General features: G+C 43.1%; 3 protein-coding genes across 5 annotated transcripts in view; 1 reads left to right on the top strand and 2 right to left on the bottom strand.

Annotated features, from left to right (window-relative positions):
* Nucleotides 1-270: 270 nt before the first annotated feature.
* On the bottom strand, nucleotides 271-9,172 carry ints9 (integrator complex subunit 9). Its single transcript, XM_031872862.1, has 17 exons — nucleotides 9,076-9,172; nucleotides 8,497-8,624; nucleotides 8,330-8,390; nucleotides 8,093-8,155; nucleotides 7,645-7,784; nucleotides 7,382-7,468; nucleotides 7,059-7,179; nucleotides 5,632-5,766; nucleotides 5,222-5,333; nucleotides 4,907-5,087; nucleotides 4,371-4,431; nucleotides 3,786-3,957; nucleotides 3,580-3,704; nucleotides 2,442-2,609; nucleotides 2,057-2,155; nucleotides 1,808-1,945; nucleotides 271-642 (listed from the first exon to the last, which is right to left on the bottom strand). Exons 1-17 carry the CDS (start codon nucleotides 9,082-9,084, stop codon nucleotides 466-468), a joined length of 1,977 nt encoding a protein of 658 aa, XP_031728722.1. The 5' UTR covers nucleotides 9,085-9,172; the 3' UTR covers nucleotides 271-465.
* Nucleotides 9,173-9,647: 475 nt separating this feature from the next.
* pla2g7 (phospholipase A2, group VII (platelet-activating factor acetylhydrolase, plasma)) lies at nucleotides 9,648-16,837 on the top strand. Of its 3 annotated transcripts, none has more exons than XM_031872833.1 (11): nucleotides 9,648-9,848; nucleotides 10,460-10,579; nucleotides 10,969-11,119; nucleotides 11,559-11,652; nucleotides 11,763-11,831; nucleotides 13,387-13,558; nucleotides 13,966-14,079; nucleotides 15,402-15,493; nucleotides 15,607-15,777; nucleotides 15,867-16,015; nucleotides 16,089-16,837. In XM_031872833.1, exons 2-11 carry the CDS (start codon nucleotides 10,487-10,489, stop codon nucleotides 16,187-16,189), a joined length of 1,206 nt encoding a protein of 401 aa, XP_031728693.1. In that variant the 5' UTR covers nucleotides 9,648-9,848; nucleotides 10,460-10,486; the 3' UTR covers nucleotides 16,190-16,837. The 3 variants fall into 3 exon arrangements, with proteins under 3 accessions (XP_031728693.1, XP_031728692.1, XP_031728691.1); XM_031872832.1 differs by having other exon boundaries at nucleotides 9,649-9,848; nucleotides 10,455-10,579; XM_031872831.1 differs by lacking the exon at nucleotides 9,648-9,848 and adding an exon at nucleotides 9,855-10,023 and having other exon boundaries at nucleotides 10,455-10,579.
* A 1,061-nt stretch (nucleotides 16,838-17,898) lies between these two features.
* The window catches only part of tdrd6a (tudor domain containing 6a), a 39,467-nt gene continuing 38,516 nt past the window's right edge, over nucleotides 17,899-18,849 (bottom strand). The window contains 1 exon segment of the mRNA XM_031872830.1: nucleotides 17,899-18,410. Within this exon segment, the coding sequence (XP_031728690.1) occupies nucleotides 18,313-18,410 (98 nt within the window). The 3' untranslated portion in view covers nucleotides 17,899-18,312.

Raw genomic sequence — 18,849 nt, 5'->3', positions numbered from 1 at the left:
TTCCAGATGCTCTAGTACTATTCAAACATATTGTAAGTCTTGTACCGAACGTTACATACATAGGTACGTACATTTATTACGTACATAGTTACAGCCTTAGAAACAAATAACTCTGGCGCCATCATGTGATTATAAGGTGGTATTTCAGCTGCAGGGCAACAGTGAAGGCCCAGGTATAAAATGCACAGCCCGGCACTGACATCTTCACTGTTGTGGTTTACTTTACTACAGTTCCCTGAATGGAGAAGTAGCAGTGATGGACAAGCGATCTCTTGGAAAAAAAACTTTTAATACAAAATACTATTTTATAAAATATAACTGGAATTTACAGTGAAAGTACTGTAACAGTTGCAGTTACTGAGGTGGGGACAGACCATGTCCTCCTCCTCCATCACTGCTTTCTTCTATCCATAGTCCCAAAGAGCAGAAACACTGAACCCGAGTGACGCATGAGGAGGCTGGGGGTCAGAGTTTCTGCAGGAAGCGGAGCACCAGATCTCTCAGCGTGGTCCGCAGCGGCTCGTTGTTGTCACAGACGATGTGTGTCCCGTCCTCCTCCAGCTGAATCAGCGTGTCCTCCGCCTGCAGGTGCAGAATGTGTCCGTCCGCCGTCTCCTCCACTTTGACCTCTGTGATACCGTGCTGCAGGGAGGAGGAGATAAATTCACAATCAACTTCTTTTTCTAGGATCCTTCCGAGTTTCACTATGGAAGCTCCAATCACTTCACGCCTGTCAGTGGCAGACAGGTCGAACTGTGCTAGGGCCACGCCCCCTCACATTAGCACAGTCGACCGACTCCTCACAAGTCCTCGCTTCCACCCAGTTCAAAAAACAAAGAAATAAAGTTTGCATATTCGCAGCCAGGCTGAGGGCGAAATGCTCCCCCTAAAACAAACAAAACAATGTCATGGCACCATAATCCCAACAGGGGGAGCTCACGCGCCTCTGAGGGGGGCCGCTCCCTCCAGGCCGTTGGCCACTTAGTGCAGGATATCTGTGCTGCAGCGAGCTGGGCTACGTCTCACACTTTTGTGAGGTTTTACAGGCTGGATGCCTCGGGGCTCACCTGCAAACCTGCCAAGCTCCCTGTGATAATTAATGACTGGCTCTACACTATGAGTTTAGGGAAATGTATGCAGTCCTGGAGTGATCTATATATATCCTATAGTAAAAGCCCCAAACAACAGACAAAGACATTTGGGTTACTTAAAGTAAGTGTTTCACCATCACTTCCTTTCTTGCATAGACATTTGTTAGGGGTCCGTCGGATGTGGTGATGTGAGGGGGCGTGGCCCTAGCAAAGTTGTACCTGTCCGTCACTGACAGATGTGTTGTCATTGGAGCTTCCATAGTTAACCGCCTCACTCTGTTATCAAAGAGCCGGGGATTACCTTTAGTCACCCACAGCTTTTAAAGAGGGTTTTTTCTGCATGTCATTCAGCAATAAATACAAAAATATTGCACAAAAAGGCTTGAGTCAATGTAATAGTTGTATCACACAGAAAGTGTTATTTTCTGCTTAAAGAGGAGGAGAACTTGCCCCTACTAGTGCTTGGTAATTTATAGATGCATTTGAATCTGCTGGGGTTAAATCCCTGGCCTCTGCTATAAAAACACTGTTAATCCCAATGTTATGCGTGAGGAGACTTTAATGTCATATGGGAAGAGACTCTTGGCTGTAACCATCTCCTTTGGGAACACTAAAGACAGCAATGAGCAGCAATTTATTTTGTAGGACAAAAAACTGTAACAGCTGGCTGCTATAAAAACAAATGAGGTTTCCACAGATGTCTGCAGATTTCACACCTTTTGCAATGTGGCCAGGAAAGCTTCCAGTGGCACAGCTCCACTCAGCAGGGGTTTGGGGGCCAGCAGGACTGGAGGCTCCTCCAGGACCCGTTTCCTCTTCTTGCTGGGGGGCGCTGGAGGGGGTTTGGGCACCGACTGGCAACACAGGAGTGGAAAAAAAACTTCAATTATTGCTCCTGTGAAGCAATGTTGTCCATATTTACACATGAATCTACCCGTTTTGTGACACATATTCACATGACTCACTTGTAGCGTGTGTTTGTTGTCCTTGGAGTGCAACACTGCAGACACAGTTGCCAGGGAAACGCCGGGTTTAATCTCAGAGGGCACCAGGGAGTTGGCCAGCTGGAATTGAGGAATCAGAATTTTACACTTGAAAACTAGCCACCTGTGCTGACAGGATGTGAAATATTTCTATAATGTAGTTCAATCTATAATTCAGACAAGTCTGTATACACTATATGACATCGTCTCTTACCAACACATGAGAGAATTCAAAATATGCAATCAACACCCTGTTTCCAAAGGCATGGATTTGATCTTGTATTCAACATTGTCTATTTGGGTCCCTTTAAGCGGACAGGTTTAAGTAGACTATATTCATGCCCACTGTGGGAGCTCCTGCTCTGACCTCAGGCAGGATGTAGACCCGTTCATAGCGGCGTCTGAAGGGCAGGTTGAGCACAGAACAGCGTCTGTAGGGCATCGGAGGGGGCTGCAGCTCCAGCATCAGATCAGAGCGGTGGGACTGGGTCAGAGGAGGCTGGGTGTACTGCTCTGGACACACCACATGGAGGGGCTGCAGGACAGGAGACATCCAAACAGCTAAATAAAATACACTCCATCGCTACTTCCTCAGGAGACACAATCAGATGCTGTGTACTGAAGAACAAGCAGCTCTGTGAGCTTGTACTTGAGCAAGCATGCTAATAAAAGCCTAAGTTCTAGCATAACTAAATAAAACAATCTCATGAAAGCTGCACCTATTCACAGACGTTTAAGGCCAAGAGCAGCACAACTGTTTAAGGGAAGAGTTCTGCTTGATTTGATAATCACTAAAGTTTGATATCTTTCCCTATGTATAATATGATGCGGGACAAACTGAAGCATGTGAAACAAATAGAAGCATTAACTCCATTTAAAAGGTTTACACATCGCATCCATCAAGAACAACAACAGGGTCAACTGAAACTCTTCCAGGACTGCAGTGTGTCATTATCTTGTTTGTGCCTTGTAGCTCGTGAAATTGTTTCCATCCTCCCGTTTCTCCCACAGGACTTCTACTGACTCCATGATTATTTGCTTGTTGCATGTAATAAAACATGAGGCAGCCATTTCTGAGATGGACAATCATGATATCTTTCTTCCACCTCACCTTAAATAAACTCTGTTCATGTAGGTTGCAATCCAGTTACAAAAATCAGCTTATTTCTCTTACAAGCCACTGGAATTGGTAAAGGGAAGTGCTAACAGTACATTCACCACATCTATTAGAGGGTTGGTACAATGACAATAGGGCTGCAACTAACGATTATTTTCATTGCCGATTAATCTGTCGATTAGTTGTTTGGGCCATAAAATGTCAGGAACATGGTGAAAACTGTTTCCCAAAGCCCGAAATGACTCCTCAAAGATATTCACTCTACTGTCATATATGAGTAAAGAAAAGAAAGTATTCACATTTAAAACAGCTGGAATCAGATTCATTAAAAATAGTTGCAGATTAATGTCATCGTCGAGGCTCTACATGACGGTAGTGTTGACCGTACCTGGACCTCCTTGAGCAGCTTTGATACTTGGTGGAAGTTGAGCCGTGTGTCGATGGGACAGTAAACACACTTCATGGCCAGAGGCTGGTAGGGAGCCAAAGCATCCAGGTAAGAGAAGTCTGGCTCTGGTGGGAAGAAAGAAAAGTCACAGAAGCTTCCACAAGAGTAGCGTTCACGTCATGTCCAGTGAATACAGTCGTAGTTACCAGTAAAGATGATGGTGTTCAGGCTGGATTTGCCCCACAGCTCCATGAAGTGAACCACGTCCCCGAAGCGCAGAGAGGGGTGACCGGTGAACACCACACACGGCTGACGGAACTCACTGCTGAAGTCTCCATGAATACTGGAGTAGTGCTTCAGCTTGTTGGTTTGGATCAACTGAGACAAAAACACAGGAGTTGTATTGTGAGACAGCAGTACATGAAGCAAGCTTCTTCGTCAACACTTTGAATGGGACCATGGCCATCTGTGCTGTGAGGACCAAATGACCCTCTTCTGCTGCTGCATACACTGACAGTGCCCAAAATAAAGTGTTGTTTGTTGGATGTGTATTTAATGAAATGCATATTGTAATAACGGTGCCCTCTTTTACCAGTGATTCAAAGAGTCTCGCTAAGGTAAACACCGTGCACTTGTTCTCGGATGTCAGATAACTCTCAGAGCTTTTACTGGTTTGCAGTGTCACTTCAGTTGTCATTTGCTAGCAGAAAACAGCATTTCCAACTATCCTCTTTCTCTGAAACGCAGCATTGTTCTTCACTGGGCGGAAACGCAGCAGCAACAGGACTCACCTCTGCATGAGGGAATGGAGGCTCTGGAAGATACACCTTTGATTGCTTGTTGTGGCAGAGCCTAAAAAAGGGGGAAAAAACGTAAATCAAATCAGAATATCCCAGAATGATCCCAGAGAACAATCAAACGGTGTCTGAGAACAAGCACCGCGGTATCAGGTGACCGCAACTCTCCACAGCCACCGCCAATCAGCACTACAATTAATAAGCTTGGTTTACAGCTCGTTCTGACTTTGAAAACAGCCGTTTCACAGAAATGACAATACAAAGTAGCTGTGAGACTTCTCCAGTCAAAGGATACAATATTTGTACCCAGATCAAGAAAAAAAAAAAAAAAAAAGACGTTTTTGTTTTTTTACACATATTCTGATAGAAAACAAGAAGCCAGCTTGGACATACACAACATCTGTTGCTGTATGTTGGTTTTATCTTGACCCATCACCATATCTGTATCATTTCCTTCTCTCTCATTGCTGGTTTCCTTCTAGGTTGTGGACAACAGATTTCTAGGACCGTTTCAACAAACAGCTCCTCACCACTCAGCGAAGATCTGAGAGAACTCCAGCGAGCTGTTGGCGACGGGTGAGATGAAGTAGAAGGGCGTGGTCCCCAGGTTGGCGCTGTCGATGAACTGGTACAGACACTCTAGCAGGTCATAGATCACCCCCGACGAGTAGCACGGCACCAGCACGTTGCCTCCTGCTCGAATCGTCATGGCTACAGGCAGAGATGAATAATAAACACGAATATTAGAATCAGCAATGTGATTTACTTACATATTCTACATGTACTCATTTCATTTACATTTTGAAACGTTAATACAACATACATTTAAATCATCCAGTACCTACCGAGGTTGCTGCAGAATTCTCCCAGCATGCCGTCTGGGTTGGCGGTGGGCATCTGGGTGAGGCCTGTCAGGATCAGAACATCACAGTTCTTGAGGGAGCTTTGGTCCATCGGCTGGCAGAAGAGAAGGAGTTCAAGTGAGTTTATTAAAGAACGAGTTAGTTTGTTTTCCCCTATTTGTCTCAAACATTTGCTCGCGGGGGGGGCACTAGAATTACTGCCTCATAGTTGCATGCCTCCGCCAACTAGTCAAAATGCATTCATGTCTGTCCAAAATGTCATCCCTTCACCTCCCGGCGTTCTTGAGATATCGTGTTCACCAGAATGGGACGGACGGACGGACGCATCACATTCTTAACCATTGCAGGTTCATATCAGGCCTCGTGTGTACTGCTGGGTCTGTTGGACCTACCTGTGGATGTGTGGTGAGGAGGGACGAGCCCGACACATAGGAAACCTTCTCATGGTGAGACTGGATGATCCAGTTGGAGCTCCCCAATGAGTAACCAGAGCTTAAGGGGGAGACCTGGACCGCTCCAAACAACTCCTGGAGACAGAGAGAAGTCGTCACTGTGAGAGCACAAAATATAGAAAAGCAGAAAGAGGACAGATACAGGTATCTTAGTAGTATGTGGAAGCATACTGTTAAGAGATTGTAGAAAAATATGAAAGCATAAAAGTATAACCATTACAACATATAACTTGTTTACACTTTTTATGTAAAAAAGTCACTCAAGCCTTATATAATTCATCCTGTTCAAACAGGATCAAACCAGTTAAACATCCAGGATAACTCATGTGTGACTGACGCATGATTTTGAGGGAGGTTCCAACCTCAGATAAGCAGCAGTGAAACAGAGCAAAAAGGCTTCACCCTCAGGGGTGACCGGACTCTTCACCCTCAGGGGTGACCGGACTCTTCACCCTCAGGGGTGACCGGACTCTTCACCCTCAGGGGTGACTGGACTCTTCACCCTCAGGGGTGACTGGACTCTTCACCCTCAGGGGTGACTGGTAGACCTTCAGAAGGAGAGCTGCTTTTTCCCAGTTTAGAGACTAGACTGCCCTTCTTTTATAGAAGACCCTGTGAGACGTTTCTGCTATCAGAAGACAGCTTACAGTGACTGATATATTTTGCACCACATAGACTTTCCTTGAGTTGAAATTGTTTTATAGAACTGCTTTGAGAAAACTTTAATAAAAACACAGCCTTACCATTTGTAAGCGACTGGGACTCAAACTGAAGACTCTGGTTTTTAGAGTAAGTTACCCCTCTTCCCCTGTCCTGGAAACGTGTGATACAGATGTGACGACTGACTCTACCAGAGGAGCTTAAGGTGAGTTCCCTGGGTGAAGATTTGGATGTGTTAATCAAAAATGGTGAGAAAACTAAAATAGGCAGTATTTACAGACGTTCTACCTAACTACTCATACGGGGTGTTAGGGTTACATCCTACTGAGAGCGCCTAGGTCGTAGCCGTACAAGACTCTCAGAAAGACAATAATTCCGAAATCCTAACGACTCAGATACAGGGTGAGATAAAAGGCCGAAGGTACACTTCCGACTCATCCAGAGGGACACTAATCCCCGGAGGTCGGACTACACACCGTGTTAGGTGCGATCCTGCCTTTCTTTCCGTTGGGCAGGACCCTCTCACACTACAATACTAACAATCCTGCATTTACAGTGTGAGGAAGGTCCCGCATGAGACAAACATAAACACTCTTTCTGATCAAATGAAAACGTCCACTCTTTTCCCTTTAATCTTAGAGCTTTGGGTGTGTACTAAGCATTACATCTGCACTGTGCAGACAGTGTAGGAGAAAAGAGGTTCTTACCACTTTCTGTGAATAACCCACGAGCTGCACTTTGCTGAGGGCAGAGTTGACCTCCTGAATGCTGTAGCTTCGTTTCCACGCCCACACATCTACTGCATCCTTCAGCGACCCAGGGAGCATCCTAACATCATACAGTAATGATAATATAAGAGACAGAGACACTGACACGTTAGAGGTCAAAGATAGTATGAGATGTTACATTTTAAAATCTTAAGATAAACAATATTTTCCAATGTGATTTTTTTTTACAAATAAATATTTTCTACAACTATCCAGAGAAAAAGACGACAGAGTTTGTATGTTTTTCTCAACAGTTTTCTTGCCTTTGTATTTCCTTGGTTTTCCAGCAGGTGGCAGAATGGGCTTTAGGAACTCTCTCCATGAAGTTCACCAGCTCCTCCATCAACAGCCTGAGGAAAACAACAGCAATGATATGCATTTCTTAAACATGAGAAACCACAGCCAATCTCTGTTTTTGTTTTTTGTTTTTTTCAAACAATGATTGAAATGAGGAAAAACGGTTGAAATAATTTTCCCTTTGAATGAAATAAAAACAATATGGTGACGTTCCCTTGTATCTCCTCACCTGCCAATCTGCAGGGTGGGTTCAGTGGCATACACTGTCCCAGTGAAGCCTGTGTGTTCAGTGATGTAAGGCAGGGCCATCATACAGTGGTAGTTGGAGACCAGGATGACATCAACAGTAGATAGATCCAGCAGTTCTCTCTGTGGCCAATTTAAATGGGAAAGAAAGTTTATTTAGACCAAATATGTATTATCATACTATGTACAGCATGTATTGTAACTTGAATCTGAATAACTGGCCTTAGGAAGTAATGATAATATTAACAACTGTGAATGGAAAGTTTGAGCTGGTACATTGTTCTAGTCATACAGTCTGTCCTATGCATGCTTGCATTATACTTTCCTGCAGCCAAATCATTCATTTGAAGTAATGCACTGATTTCTTAAGTAATACAAAATAAATGGACATTGTCTAAATATACTGTGTGTGTGTCGGCTGGGTTTACTACCTCAGGGAGACAGAACTCTGGCTGTGAGTCCACAAACACTCTTCCTGCACACTCCTTCAGCTCCTGGAAAGATGGAAAGGAAAGGTTTGTTTACTGTTGTAGCCCTTCATCACAGACACATCCTGATGCATTTACACTTTATAGAGACAGAAACAACTTCATGTAATCTCAAAAAGCAACAATCAAACACAAGTTGAAGTTAAGTGAATTAAATACAACAGAAACAGATTGTCATACCTTCTCCAAGTTTATTGTTCCATCCTTAGAGACCCAACTAGGTAGCTTGGAGAGTCTTGGGCTGAATAAGAACAAAAAATGAAAAATTCAGGACTACCACTCATACATGAATGAATGAATGAATGAATAACTAAATGAAGCCACTGCTGCTGACGCCATTCACTCACCTGTGCACCAGAGGAAGGGGCAGGAAGTTGAGGACAGAGGTGGTGTCCAGTCCACAGTCCAGCATGATGGTGGTGGATTTGAATTTGAGGACATTGCAAGGCAGTGTAGGATGACCAGACAGACAATACTGAGAGAAGGAAGGAGAGCGATTAAGAGACGCACGTGGACATAACAACACAATACATGACAGATACAGGATAGACAGGACATCACATTTAGTACATGTCACATTGGAGAGTCTGTAGTTCACACACGCAGATGTAATGTTGATTCATTATAAGAACTAAATGCTCCATTCATCAGCATCAAGTCAACCAGCTGAGTCAGTAATTTACTATCACTATGGACTGCATACGTTCAATAGTTTACATAGCATAGCTGTTGGCTGCCTGATTAACGTTAGCCACAGTTAACGAGACGGGAGCACACAGGGCTATTGACGTTGGCTATTGACGTTAGCTGCTACGCTAACAGAGTAGCTTTAACTTAAGGTATACTAAATGATTTAGTAACGCATTTTTACCGTCAAATGGGGTTGAATTTGCTACTTTGATTATGCTAACAGTCGGGTAACTCACCAATTTCATGTTTAACTCTGATAAGTGAACGTTGGATATAATTAACACTAGTTGGCTTCGCTAACACTGCATCCTTCTACAGACTCCGCTCGCTTAGTTTCTGGGACTTTCGCCCTCTACTGCCCTCTACGGGGGCGGAGTGTTTCTCAAGCCACAGCAGGACAATATGCGCGAAATACCGAACAAAGCAGCACGTTTTTGTTTATTTGTAACTGCCCTGAAAAAAGCACTACTTATTAAAAAATATTAACGAAAAACCGTCAATACAAGATAATTATTGTCAACAAACGCACGTGCCGAGACTGCAGGGCTGTCAATCAGATTCACTGACTCTAACCAGAGCCATATATAGACGAGGTTACCCCGTTTTACCTGGGACACTGCAGGACAGACATAAAGAAGCCTATATTGTGATTATGAGGACCATGAGCTTGGTGCCCAGCCCTTCGCCTATTTTGGTATCTGGGGAGGTTAAATGACACTGTGTTACATTTTACATTGGAGGATGTTTTTAGGCAGCCAGAGGCGGGGCGACTGCTCCGTGCGGTGCAGTGAACAAACCATAAGAAGGAATAAACACATTCCATTCACTGCTCTGGTTTAGCTCCCTTCCATGCTAGTAGTGGCTCGCTAACACTAACCAGCTGTCAGGTCAAACCACTCCCTAGTGACTCGTACCCGTGGGTTTATCTCGAGAGACAAAAAAATAGTTACGTAGTAATGTTGCGAAACTGATGTAGTAACATTGGCACCCGGCTACTTCTGTATCTCTGGTAGGTCTCGTTTTTTTGTGAAACAGTTAACGTTATATTAGTGTGTTTTTGTCGCTAACAGCTAACCAGAAGAAACCGAGGTAAATCTCGCTTTTGAAACTACCGTGGTCGATGTTACGTCATAGAGGACTTGTACAGTTATTAGGCAAGAGGATATACGAGGGGTCAAGGACAGGTAACCGCTACTTTTGTATTGAGAGCGTAAATACATACATTTCCTCAACAGCTATACTCAGTGGAAACCAGCTGAAATGTTGCGTATTATTGTTACATTAAGTGAACTTTGGCACGCGCTCAGTTATATCTGGTGAACTTAACGTTAGTTATTGTTCTTGCTCACTCAAATGCAATAAGCGGTCAAAAAACAGAAGATAACCGCATATACAAGTGTAATTACAATACACTGTGTAATCTATCATACAGTAACAGGGGTAGTATCACTAATAATGTAAGGGGAAGAAAAACAAGACATTTTGATACTGTTCTTGTATCTAGTAAAGTAGTCTCAGTGCTTTTTGTCAAGTCATGCTATCTCTACCATGAGTCATGACTTACAGGTCATCGGCATTGCTTGCTGTAGCTGAATATGTTGTCTTCACCTGACAGAGCAGAGGAGGTACGCGCTCGGTTTCTTCGCCATGGGGAACACCTGCAGTAATCTCGGGATCCCTCCCGGCAAGGGCCCCAATGCTGTGGGCTGCACCGACTTCATGATGGACCACACTGCTCAGGTAAAAGCACAACCACACGTGTGTAAATGTGTCACTTTTTATTGAGATATGCAACGAGCATACCACTGAATTTCAGCATTAGTTAAAGCCACTGTTCTCCAAATGAGCAGCTTATCTGAGCATGTCCTGTACTGTCATCGGTCACAGCTAGTATAGCTGCTATCAAACTATTAAATCAGCACCAATAAGAAGTTGATGATTCATTCCATCACAACATTAATAGGTCACACTTGCAACAAGGAAAGGAGTTTCAAAGTTCAGCATGAGAAAGAAAATCTGTACACAACAAACACAAATGTACACGATTTGTGAAGAAGATATTTGGGACACTTGGTTGATCACATGACAGTAGCATGTTTCTGTCTCTGCTACGTCTGCTTCTTTAACAGGGCAGCTTCTTCCGACTCTACTATCCTTGTCAAGAGACTGAAAAAGCAGAAAAACCGGACTGGGTGCCGTGCGTGGAGTATTTCAACGGTCTGGCAGACTTTCTGAAAATCAACAGGGCTCTGAGTGAAAGGATTTTCAACTACCTCTTTGGTAATTTAACTCTAATTAGGAGTATGAAGAACATGTCAAATGTGTTTTAAACAAGTGTGTGCTGTTTTTTGACAAATGTAATATACATTTCCAGGTGTTTTTATATCGAGTTGGTTTCACCTCATTTCTCTACAGTGTTTAAATCAGCTCAGTGTAGTTTCTTTTGTCTTATTGCTGCACATCAATCTGCACTGTCAACCGCATTACCAAGCAACAATGAAAGCAGAAATGGTGTTCACTAGAGTTTATGAATGAACTAACTCTGGGAAGTTTCAATTCTGCATGTTAATGTTCACACTGTACAAATGTATGGGAACCAGCAAGTGCCTGGAATTTGGGGACATCAACAACACAACAGAATGCTTTAGGACATTTCCATAACTTCTACTGAACTGGTGTTGTGCTTTAAATAGCTCGTTTTTCCATCTGTCTGTTCCAGGCTCCTTTAAGATTCCAGCCTTCGTGGATGCTCCGTTTAAATCCAATGAAAAATGTCCTGTAGTTATCTTCTCCCATGGCCTTGGAGCGTTTAGGTAGACACAATCAGACTGCCACAGAATTGACTCTTTATGAATAGGATGTTGTGCTGACGTATCAGCTGCTGTGAATGGTGTGACTCACTTCTCCCTGGTGTTTCCTATAGGACTTTGTACTCAGCCATATGTGCAGAATTGGCCTCTCAGGGCTTCATTGTGGCGTCCGTGGAACACAGGTATTTCATTTATTTAAAGTATACTTTTAGCTAAATCTTCATGTTCATGTCAGGATTTATTTCATTGAAACAGTAAAATCAGGGTGTGAGGACAGCAGTTCTTCAAACATATGTAATGTTGTAAGCTGTGTATAATCTTGGCTACATTCAAACTGTAGGCTGACAATACGTCCGCTGAACATTTGAGGCCACGTGTCAGTTGGAGGAACTTCTAGTTGGTGGTGACTGGCGAGCCAAGCCAACAATAATCAGTGGAGTAAGTGTGCAGACAATAGTTCGAACCAGGTCATCACATTTCTTTTCAGTATAGAGACAAGGGGACCGTATGGAGGAGAACATAATGGCCACAGTCAGTCTGTCGCTCATGTGGGTTGAAGTGGTATTCCGCTGAATTTTTAGCTGATGGTTGAAGGCTGGAGCCACAGAGAGAGAAAAGGCATGTGCCAGTGTTGTGACATAGTTCATGGCTGTAACAGGAGACCAGTGGTGAATCCAGCCGCTTAGCCAGTGGTGCTTTTGTCACGCTGCCACATCAGCTGGTGTCGTCTGTTACCACAACAGTCACAAAGAATGTTACTTCTCCTCCAACGTCGTGTCTGTTGAGCTGCAGCAAAAGATTAGCGAGTCTGTACAAGGACAAAAACAGGTTCAGGCTTGAGTTGGCAACTGAACTACATTTCATGCGCATGAGTTTGTGTGAGAAACGGAGACGAGATCACTAATACGTCACACGACGTGATTCATCATGTTGATCTGAAACAGGAGGTATTGTGAGCCTGATCTAAAAGCCCAATATAATATACCAAGCATAGAATAATCTCTGGGGCCCTAACTGACAATTGTTGTCAATAGTTGCAGTGATGTTCTCAATGTGCTTGTATGAGGTACTTCTCCATAGTGTATTACTACAGTAGATGGAGTTTGTAGAAGCAGACAGGAGCAAAGCAGTGTACTGCTGTGGACCTATTTTAGACAGTGCGAGCGAACGCTATATTCAGAATATCTTCACCACTGTACGGTTCTCTGTGCTCTCTTCAAAGCCACAAGACTCCTTGTCATGTGACCTCTCAGAACACAGAAGCTGCTGGTCTACATCACTTACTTTGTTTGTGTTACTGAGTCACTTTGGTGAGTCTAAACTAACCCTGGACAACAGTAACAACCTCCCGTGTTCTGAGAGGTATAATTTACTTTTTCTCAATGGTCTTGTGTCTTTGAAGAGAGCATAGATAACAGCTTTAGTTCCCCGTTAGAAAGTCTGACAGCAAGGTAAAGAGGTGGATATATTGTAAATATAGCGTACACTCACACTGATATGGGTTCTTTTAGGTGAATGCATCCACAGCAGTCCATTGCTTTGCTCCCGTGCTGGTTCTCCATCTACAGTAGTAAAACACTATGGAGGAGTACCTCATACAACCTCACTTTAAAACACTTTCCCTGTAAGACATTCAATTTACTGTGATATTTGTAATATATACTTATTGTTCTTCAGTACTCGGCTTTTGACACAGTATCATTTTGCAGCACTGTGTGTATTTTTTTCCCCGCGCAGAGACCAGTCAGCCTCAGCTACGTATTATTTTCGTGAGAAGACGGAGTCGGAGAAGGCAAACAAGAACGGGCCTAAAACATCTACCTCGACCCCAGACAACCTGGTGAGAGAGTGGATGTACTACAGGAGTCTGCAGCACGGGGAGAGTGAATTCCCCCTCCGAAATAAACAGGTCAGCAGCAGTTACTTTACGAGAAAATAAAAGCTGTACTGTACTGGGAGGAGTCATCCATGTGCCACGTTCGTCCACATAATGATAGCGTCTCATGTGAGTTAGCAGTCACTGTATGAAAGAGACTCTATTCCTCTTTTATACAATGAGGCTGGATTGCACAACTCAGTAACCAACGCTGTGCATGACACTGGTGTTCAAATGAAACCACATCCTTGTTCCTCAGTCGATTACATTCTGTATCTAGTATGTCTCACATTTTACTTTTATCTCAGCATTTCTTCCATCCTGTCTTTAGATACTGCACTTTATTAAACTGAGTTTGGATTCATGTGATGCTGTGGTCATATTTAGCGAATGCTTTTGCTTTTCTGCTAACTTGTGTGGATCACTTGTGTCTCTCGCAGGTGAAACAGAGAGCAGATGAATGCATCCTGGCTCTGGACAGACTCATTGAAATCAACTCGGGGATCTCAGTGCAAAACGTTTTGCAAACACAGTTTGACTGGATGACGTTGGAGGTAACTCATCATGAGCTTTGCTCTAGTTTTACACAGATCATGAGTTTCTTTTGGAATTAAAACCTTCAACAAGGCAGCAGCAATAGAGATTTAGTGACAGAACAATGAAAATGAAGAGGAAATATGTGCCTCACAGCAAGTTATTATAAGCTGGAGCAGGTGTTATTTTACTTTTCTTTATTACAGTAGAAGTGCTTTCATTTATATAGTGTCCAGGAAATCTAATCATTTCAGCTGCAACACACCCAAGATGAAAAAAATCTTGTCTTAAAGGGAAAGTTCATCCCAAAATCAAAAATACTTATTTAGCATTTTAGCTATAGTGCTATCTATCAATCCAGATAGTTTCGGTGTGAGTTGCCTGGTGTTGGAGAGATCAGCTGTAGAGATGTCTGCCTCCTCTCCACTATAACGGGACTATATGACACTCGGCTTGTGGTGCTCAAACCTCCAAAATAACCATTTGACAAACTCAACAGAAGTGTCTCTTTCCAGATATCATGACCTCGTTATTATCGTTGTTTCAACTATTGTTTATGGAATAAAGTTCCTCCATGAAACTGCTCACAAGGTCTGTAAATGATCTTGAGTATGACAATACTCTCCAGTTCTGATATAACTGATGCTAGGAGGAGTTGTGTTGTCTCACACACACTGAAACCAAACCACGCCTATAGCTGCCATAGCTCCTCACAGGACTCTGATTGGTCCGTGCTGTGGCTTACCGAACACAAACGCATTACTTGAAGCCTGACAAGATGAGTTTAATGTTACACGTGATCCCGTGTGAGAATCCAGCTGCTAGGTAACTTGTGGACAGCACTCGCTCTGTGTTCCAGTACCCACACTACCACACTATTTAGGATGACAGGATGTAGTATGTCCCAATACATAGTATTTCAAATGCAGAACACCAAAAGTACCGGGATGTTCTTCTATTCCGACCCAGCGGATATATGAGCAAGAGGGTCAAAGTTCAAAGTGTAATGTCATGACTAGGATGTCCCAACTGAAAGCATACTGCATGCAACAGTACATACTTTGTAAGGTCCTAAAAGTACAAATAAAATAACATGCATGTAAAGACAGCAGTGTCAGTGTGTCAATGCGGGAAGATCTAGACACTTTGGTTCAGCCTGAGGCCTTTCATTTTCAGTTTGATCAGCTGTGTCATGACATTTTGGTGACCAGAGGGAAAATCTAGAATATCACCTGTGTCCTGATGGCAGAACCTGAAGCTGATCCTCAAACAGTTACCGGTAGTAGACCTTTCATTGTTGTCGTCACTCACCATCCATTTCCTCTCGCCTCCATGCCAACAGAACTCCATGGATCTGTGTAGGATAGCAGCGGTGGGGCATTCCTTCGGGGGAGCAACGGTGATAGAAGCTCTGTGCAAAGAGGTCAAATTCAAGTATGTGGATTTACAACGTATAGCCATGTCTTCTCCATTGTCGCATTCCCTCGTTTCAGAGAAGCAGGAATATGATACGACATATGAATTATGCCGTCTGAACTCTCCTGTAGGTGTGGCATAGCGCTGGACGCCTGGATGTTCCCTTTAGACGATGAGCTCTTTGCCCGGGTGAAGCAGCCCATCTTTTTCATCAACTCACAGAAGTTTCAGTGGGCGGGAAACATCAGCCGCATGAAGAAGCTGGATTCGGCCGTCATACAGCGGAAAATGATCACCATCAGGTAAAATGCACAGGACTGAATTTCGGCCTCGTTGATCCTGTGAGAAACACGGCGTTCACTGACTTTGTGGCGACGCTTTCCTTCATCAGAGGCACAGTCCACCAGAGCTTCCCAGACTTCACCTTCCTGACGCGCAACTGGATCGGCAGGCTGATGAAGCTGAATGGAGAGATCGACCCCGAGATCGCCATAGACCTCTGCAACAAAGCAACACTAGCCTTCCTGCAACGCCACCTCGGTAAGAACAAGGAAGCGCACACGATCAGCCAGTCACTCCCGGTATCTCACTATCTCACTTCTGGGTTTTGCAGGGCTACGGAAGAACTTTGATCAGTGGGACCCTCTGATCGACGGGCAAGATGACAACCTCATTGAAGGAACTAACATCACTGTGCTTCAGTCTTCCATCTGAGCCATCTCATATCCCTAAAATGTCAAGCCAGGCCTCCTTGGCACTAGAAACAGATTAAAGATAACATTTTGGAATCGTAATAGATGGAAAAGAAAATCTCTACCTCATCAGCAGGACCGATTTAGGTTTTCTTGACAGATAAAACCAGCGTTTGTTTCATGAGGCCTGAATGTCGCTGAACACTTTTCACTGTTTGTGAAATCTTCACTATTAACAGGAAGTTCTTGGAGAAATGCTTTGAATCATGTTTAATCTTTGAGTGTATGTGAACTGAGATCATGTTATTTCACACACAGACCGTATGTCTCTTTGGATGTATGACCTTCCAACAGAGACGAGCTACACTATGATTGCAGTGTGATTCTGGAATAAGACCTATAATGAGAATCGTATCTAACCAATGGGCGTCAGAACAAAGGAAGATTGAGGACTCATACGTCAGATGAATTATTAACATGTATCCATCCTGATTCATCAGGGGGCAGCTACATGCAGTCAGTAGATCAGCATCATTAAAGCTTACTAACAGGTTGCATTAAAAACAGCATGTGCCTTAACTCTACTGTTCACCCTGGGTCAATGTAACAGCCTTCTACTTTTATACTCCTACAGTAACAGAAACCCAATAAATCTGGTTTGTATACAAATACGTCTTTTGCCAACTGCTTTAAGTCTTTCAGGTTAGTAATGCTATGAACTTACAAACAGGATCTGAGGGTAAAACCCAAGCTTTTGAATAATATGCTTGTAAAAACTCCAGAGATATTCTGATGAGGAACTGTTCAGTGTCATACGGGCTGGAAACCATTGCGGCCTTATTGAAACATTTTAAAAAGGGACAGTTCACCCCCAAATCATATACATATTTCCCTCTCAACTGTAGTGGATTCTTCTTGGAGTCTGGAGATATCGGCCTACTCTTAAATATAATGGATCTGCTTGTGGGGCTCAAAGCACTAAGAAATTCACTTGGAAAACTCAACAGCAATATCCGTTTCCATGCAGGAGCCATTTACTTTAAACCCTAGTTCCTACATGAACGCAACACAGCTAGGTCTGGATTATTTGTCAGTAACCATGTCAAGATTTCTGGAAAGAGACCTCACTGTTGAGTTTTTCAAATGTATTTTTTGGTGCAACAGGTGAGAGGACAAATCTATATTTTGGGATGAACCGTCCCTTTAAGAGGCTGTACCATCTCTCTTCATTCAGGAGACATTTTATCTGGAACACCTACAGAGACACCATTTCTTCTGTGTTACCAGAGTAAACACATTTCAAACAGTCCTGCACTTGTATCCAATGAGAAGAGACAATCAGACAAATTCAAAAATAAATTCCAGCAGTGCGTAAGAGTACATAGCAGGCATGATTAAAGGGATTCATCCATTCACACGGACATACGTGAGACATAAGACACTGGGATGGTCGAAAAGAGAGACGATGTGGATTATCAAATTCTGTAAACATTACTGCTAGAATACAAGTAGTGTCTGAAGCGAACAGAAACAATGTTGACAGTTTTTACTTGCATTAAATACCGTCCGTTTGATTCATAGTATCCATGTGAGAAACACCAGCTCACTAAAGATACTTCTTGGTAGTGGTGATACGTTTCTTACTGGGGCTGCAGACAAGAAGACAAACACCCAGAAGGAACTTTACAAACATTATGTAAAGAGCAACACGGAAGGAAAACCAGGACCACATAGATCTGTACTGATATTTATTGTGCCAACACAAATATATCTTCAACGCATGCATGTATCCACACAAAACACAGAAACCATCTTGAAAAACACTGCATTTAACAACCATCAGAGCAGCTTTTATTTTGTAAACAAAAGATTTAAAGAATTATGTGACGTTATAACAGGTCATCTGTAACAACAGTGCTTCAAGTACCACTGGGCGAGCACATGGATACTGACAACGAACTATCAACGCAATTACTGTATAAAGGCACTTCAAACCACACGTTTAACTGGAACAAGCATAAAGATGAGCTGCCGGGTTAATCTAGAAAATAAAAAGCTGCTGTTGAGCCTTCACACAAAGAAAAGAACTGTACCTGAACATGCAACTTAAAGCATATGCAGTTAACAAAAGTAAACGGAAGGCGGTTACTCCTCTGGCTGCTGCTGCTGCTGAGCAAGCAGAATATCAGCAGAGCCATCATTGATCATCAGAGAGAGACGAGTTATCCTCGACAGCTGGGCCTCTGAAAACAGGAAGGTACACAGATAAAGGGCTTTGGTCTCACATGCAACACACAATCACAGATACACAACATCCTGCAGAGACTGCTGGACTGTGCACACTACTCAACCTGTTAGGTCATTGTGGTTTTACGCTACATGACACACCAGAAACAGGATCACACACTACAACATCTTTCACCAGGAGGACTCCACGATGAGTTCTCCAAACTAGGTTTTGTCAACTTTGAATTGTTCCTTCAATTGTATCCAGGTAGATGCAGTTATGAGAGTTAAATGTTTGCTATGTCAGAACCTCTTTGCTGTTTTCATAATCCATTTAGCCAATTTTATTTTTTTTTTTCAACAAAAAGGTAATAACCACCTCAAGCAAGCATAAAAAAAACATACATATACACACACACACACACACACACACACACACACACACACACACACACA

The sequence above is a fragment of the Anarrhichthys ocellatus genome, unplaced genomic scaffold (genome assembly GCF_004355925.1).
Source record: "Anarrhichthys ocellatus isolate YVR2014 unplaced genomic scaffold, GSC_Weel_1.0 scaffold66, whole genome shotgun sequence".
Lineage (NCBI taxonomy): Eukaryota > Metazoa > Chordata > Actinopteri > Perciformes > Anarhichadidae > Anarrhichthys > Anarrhichthys ocellatus.
The sequence above is the reverse complement of the archived record's forward strand: the minus strand, read 5'-3'. Positions and strand labels throughout refer to the sequence as shown.

Bases quoted from the DNA above. Each gene is read 5' to 3' on its own strand.
- ints9 (XM_031872862.1), bottom strand. The intron at 7,469-7,644 runs GTGAGGAGATAC...TGTTTTCCTCAG, and splicing joins CCCACCCTGCAGATTGGCAG to GCTGTTGATGGAGGAGCTGG. The intron at 3,958-4,370 runs GTGAGTCCTGTT...TTTTTGTCTCAG, and splicing joins CTCCATTCCCTCATGCAGAG to TTGATCCAAACCAACAAGCT.
- pla2g7 (XM_031872831.1), top strand. From the start codon at position 9,960: ATGTTACGTCATAGAGGACTTGTACAGTTATTAGGCAAGAGGATATAC. The intron at 11,120-11,558 runs GTAATTTAACTC...TGTCTGTTCCAG, and splicing joins GATTTTCAACTACCTCTTTG to GCTCCTTTAAGATTCCAGCC. The intron at 11,832-13,386 runs GTATTTCATTTA...TTCCCCGCGCAG, and splicing joins GTGGCGTCCGTGGAACACAG to AGACCAGTCAGCCTCAGCTA.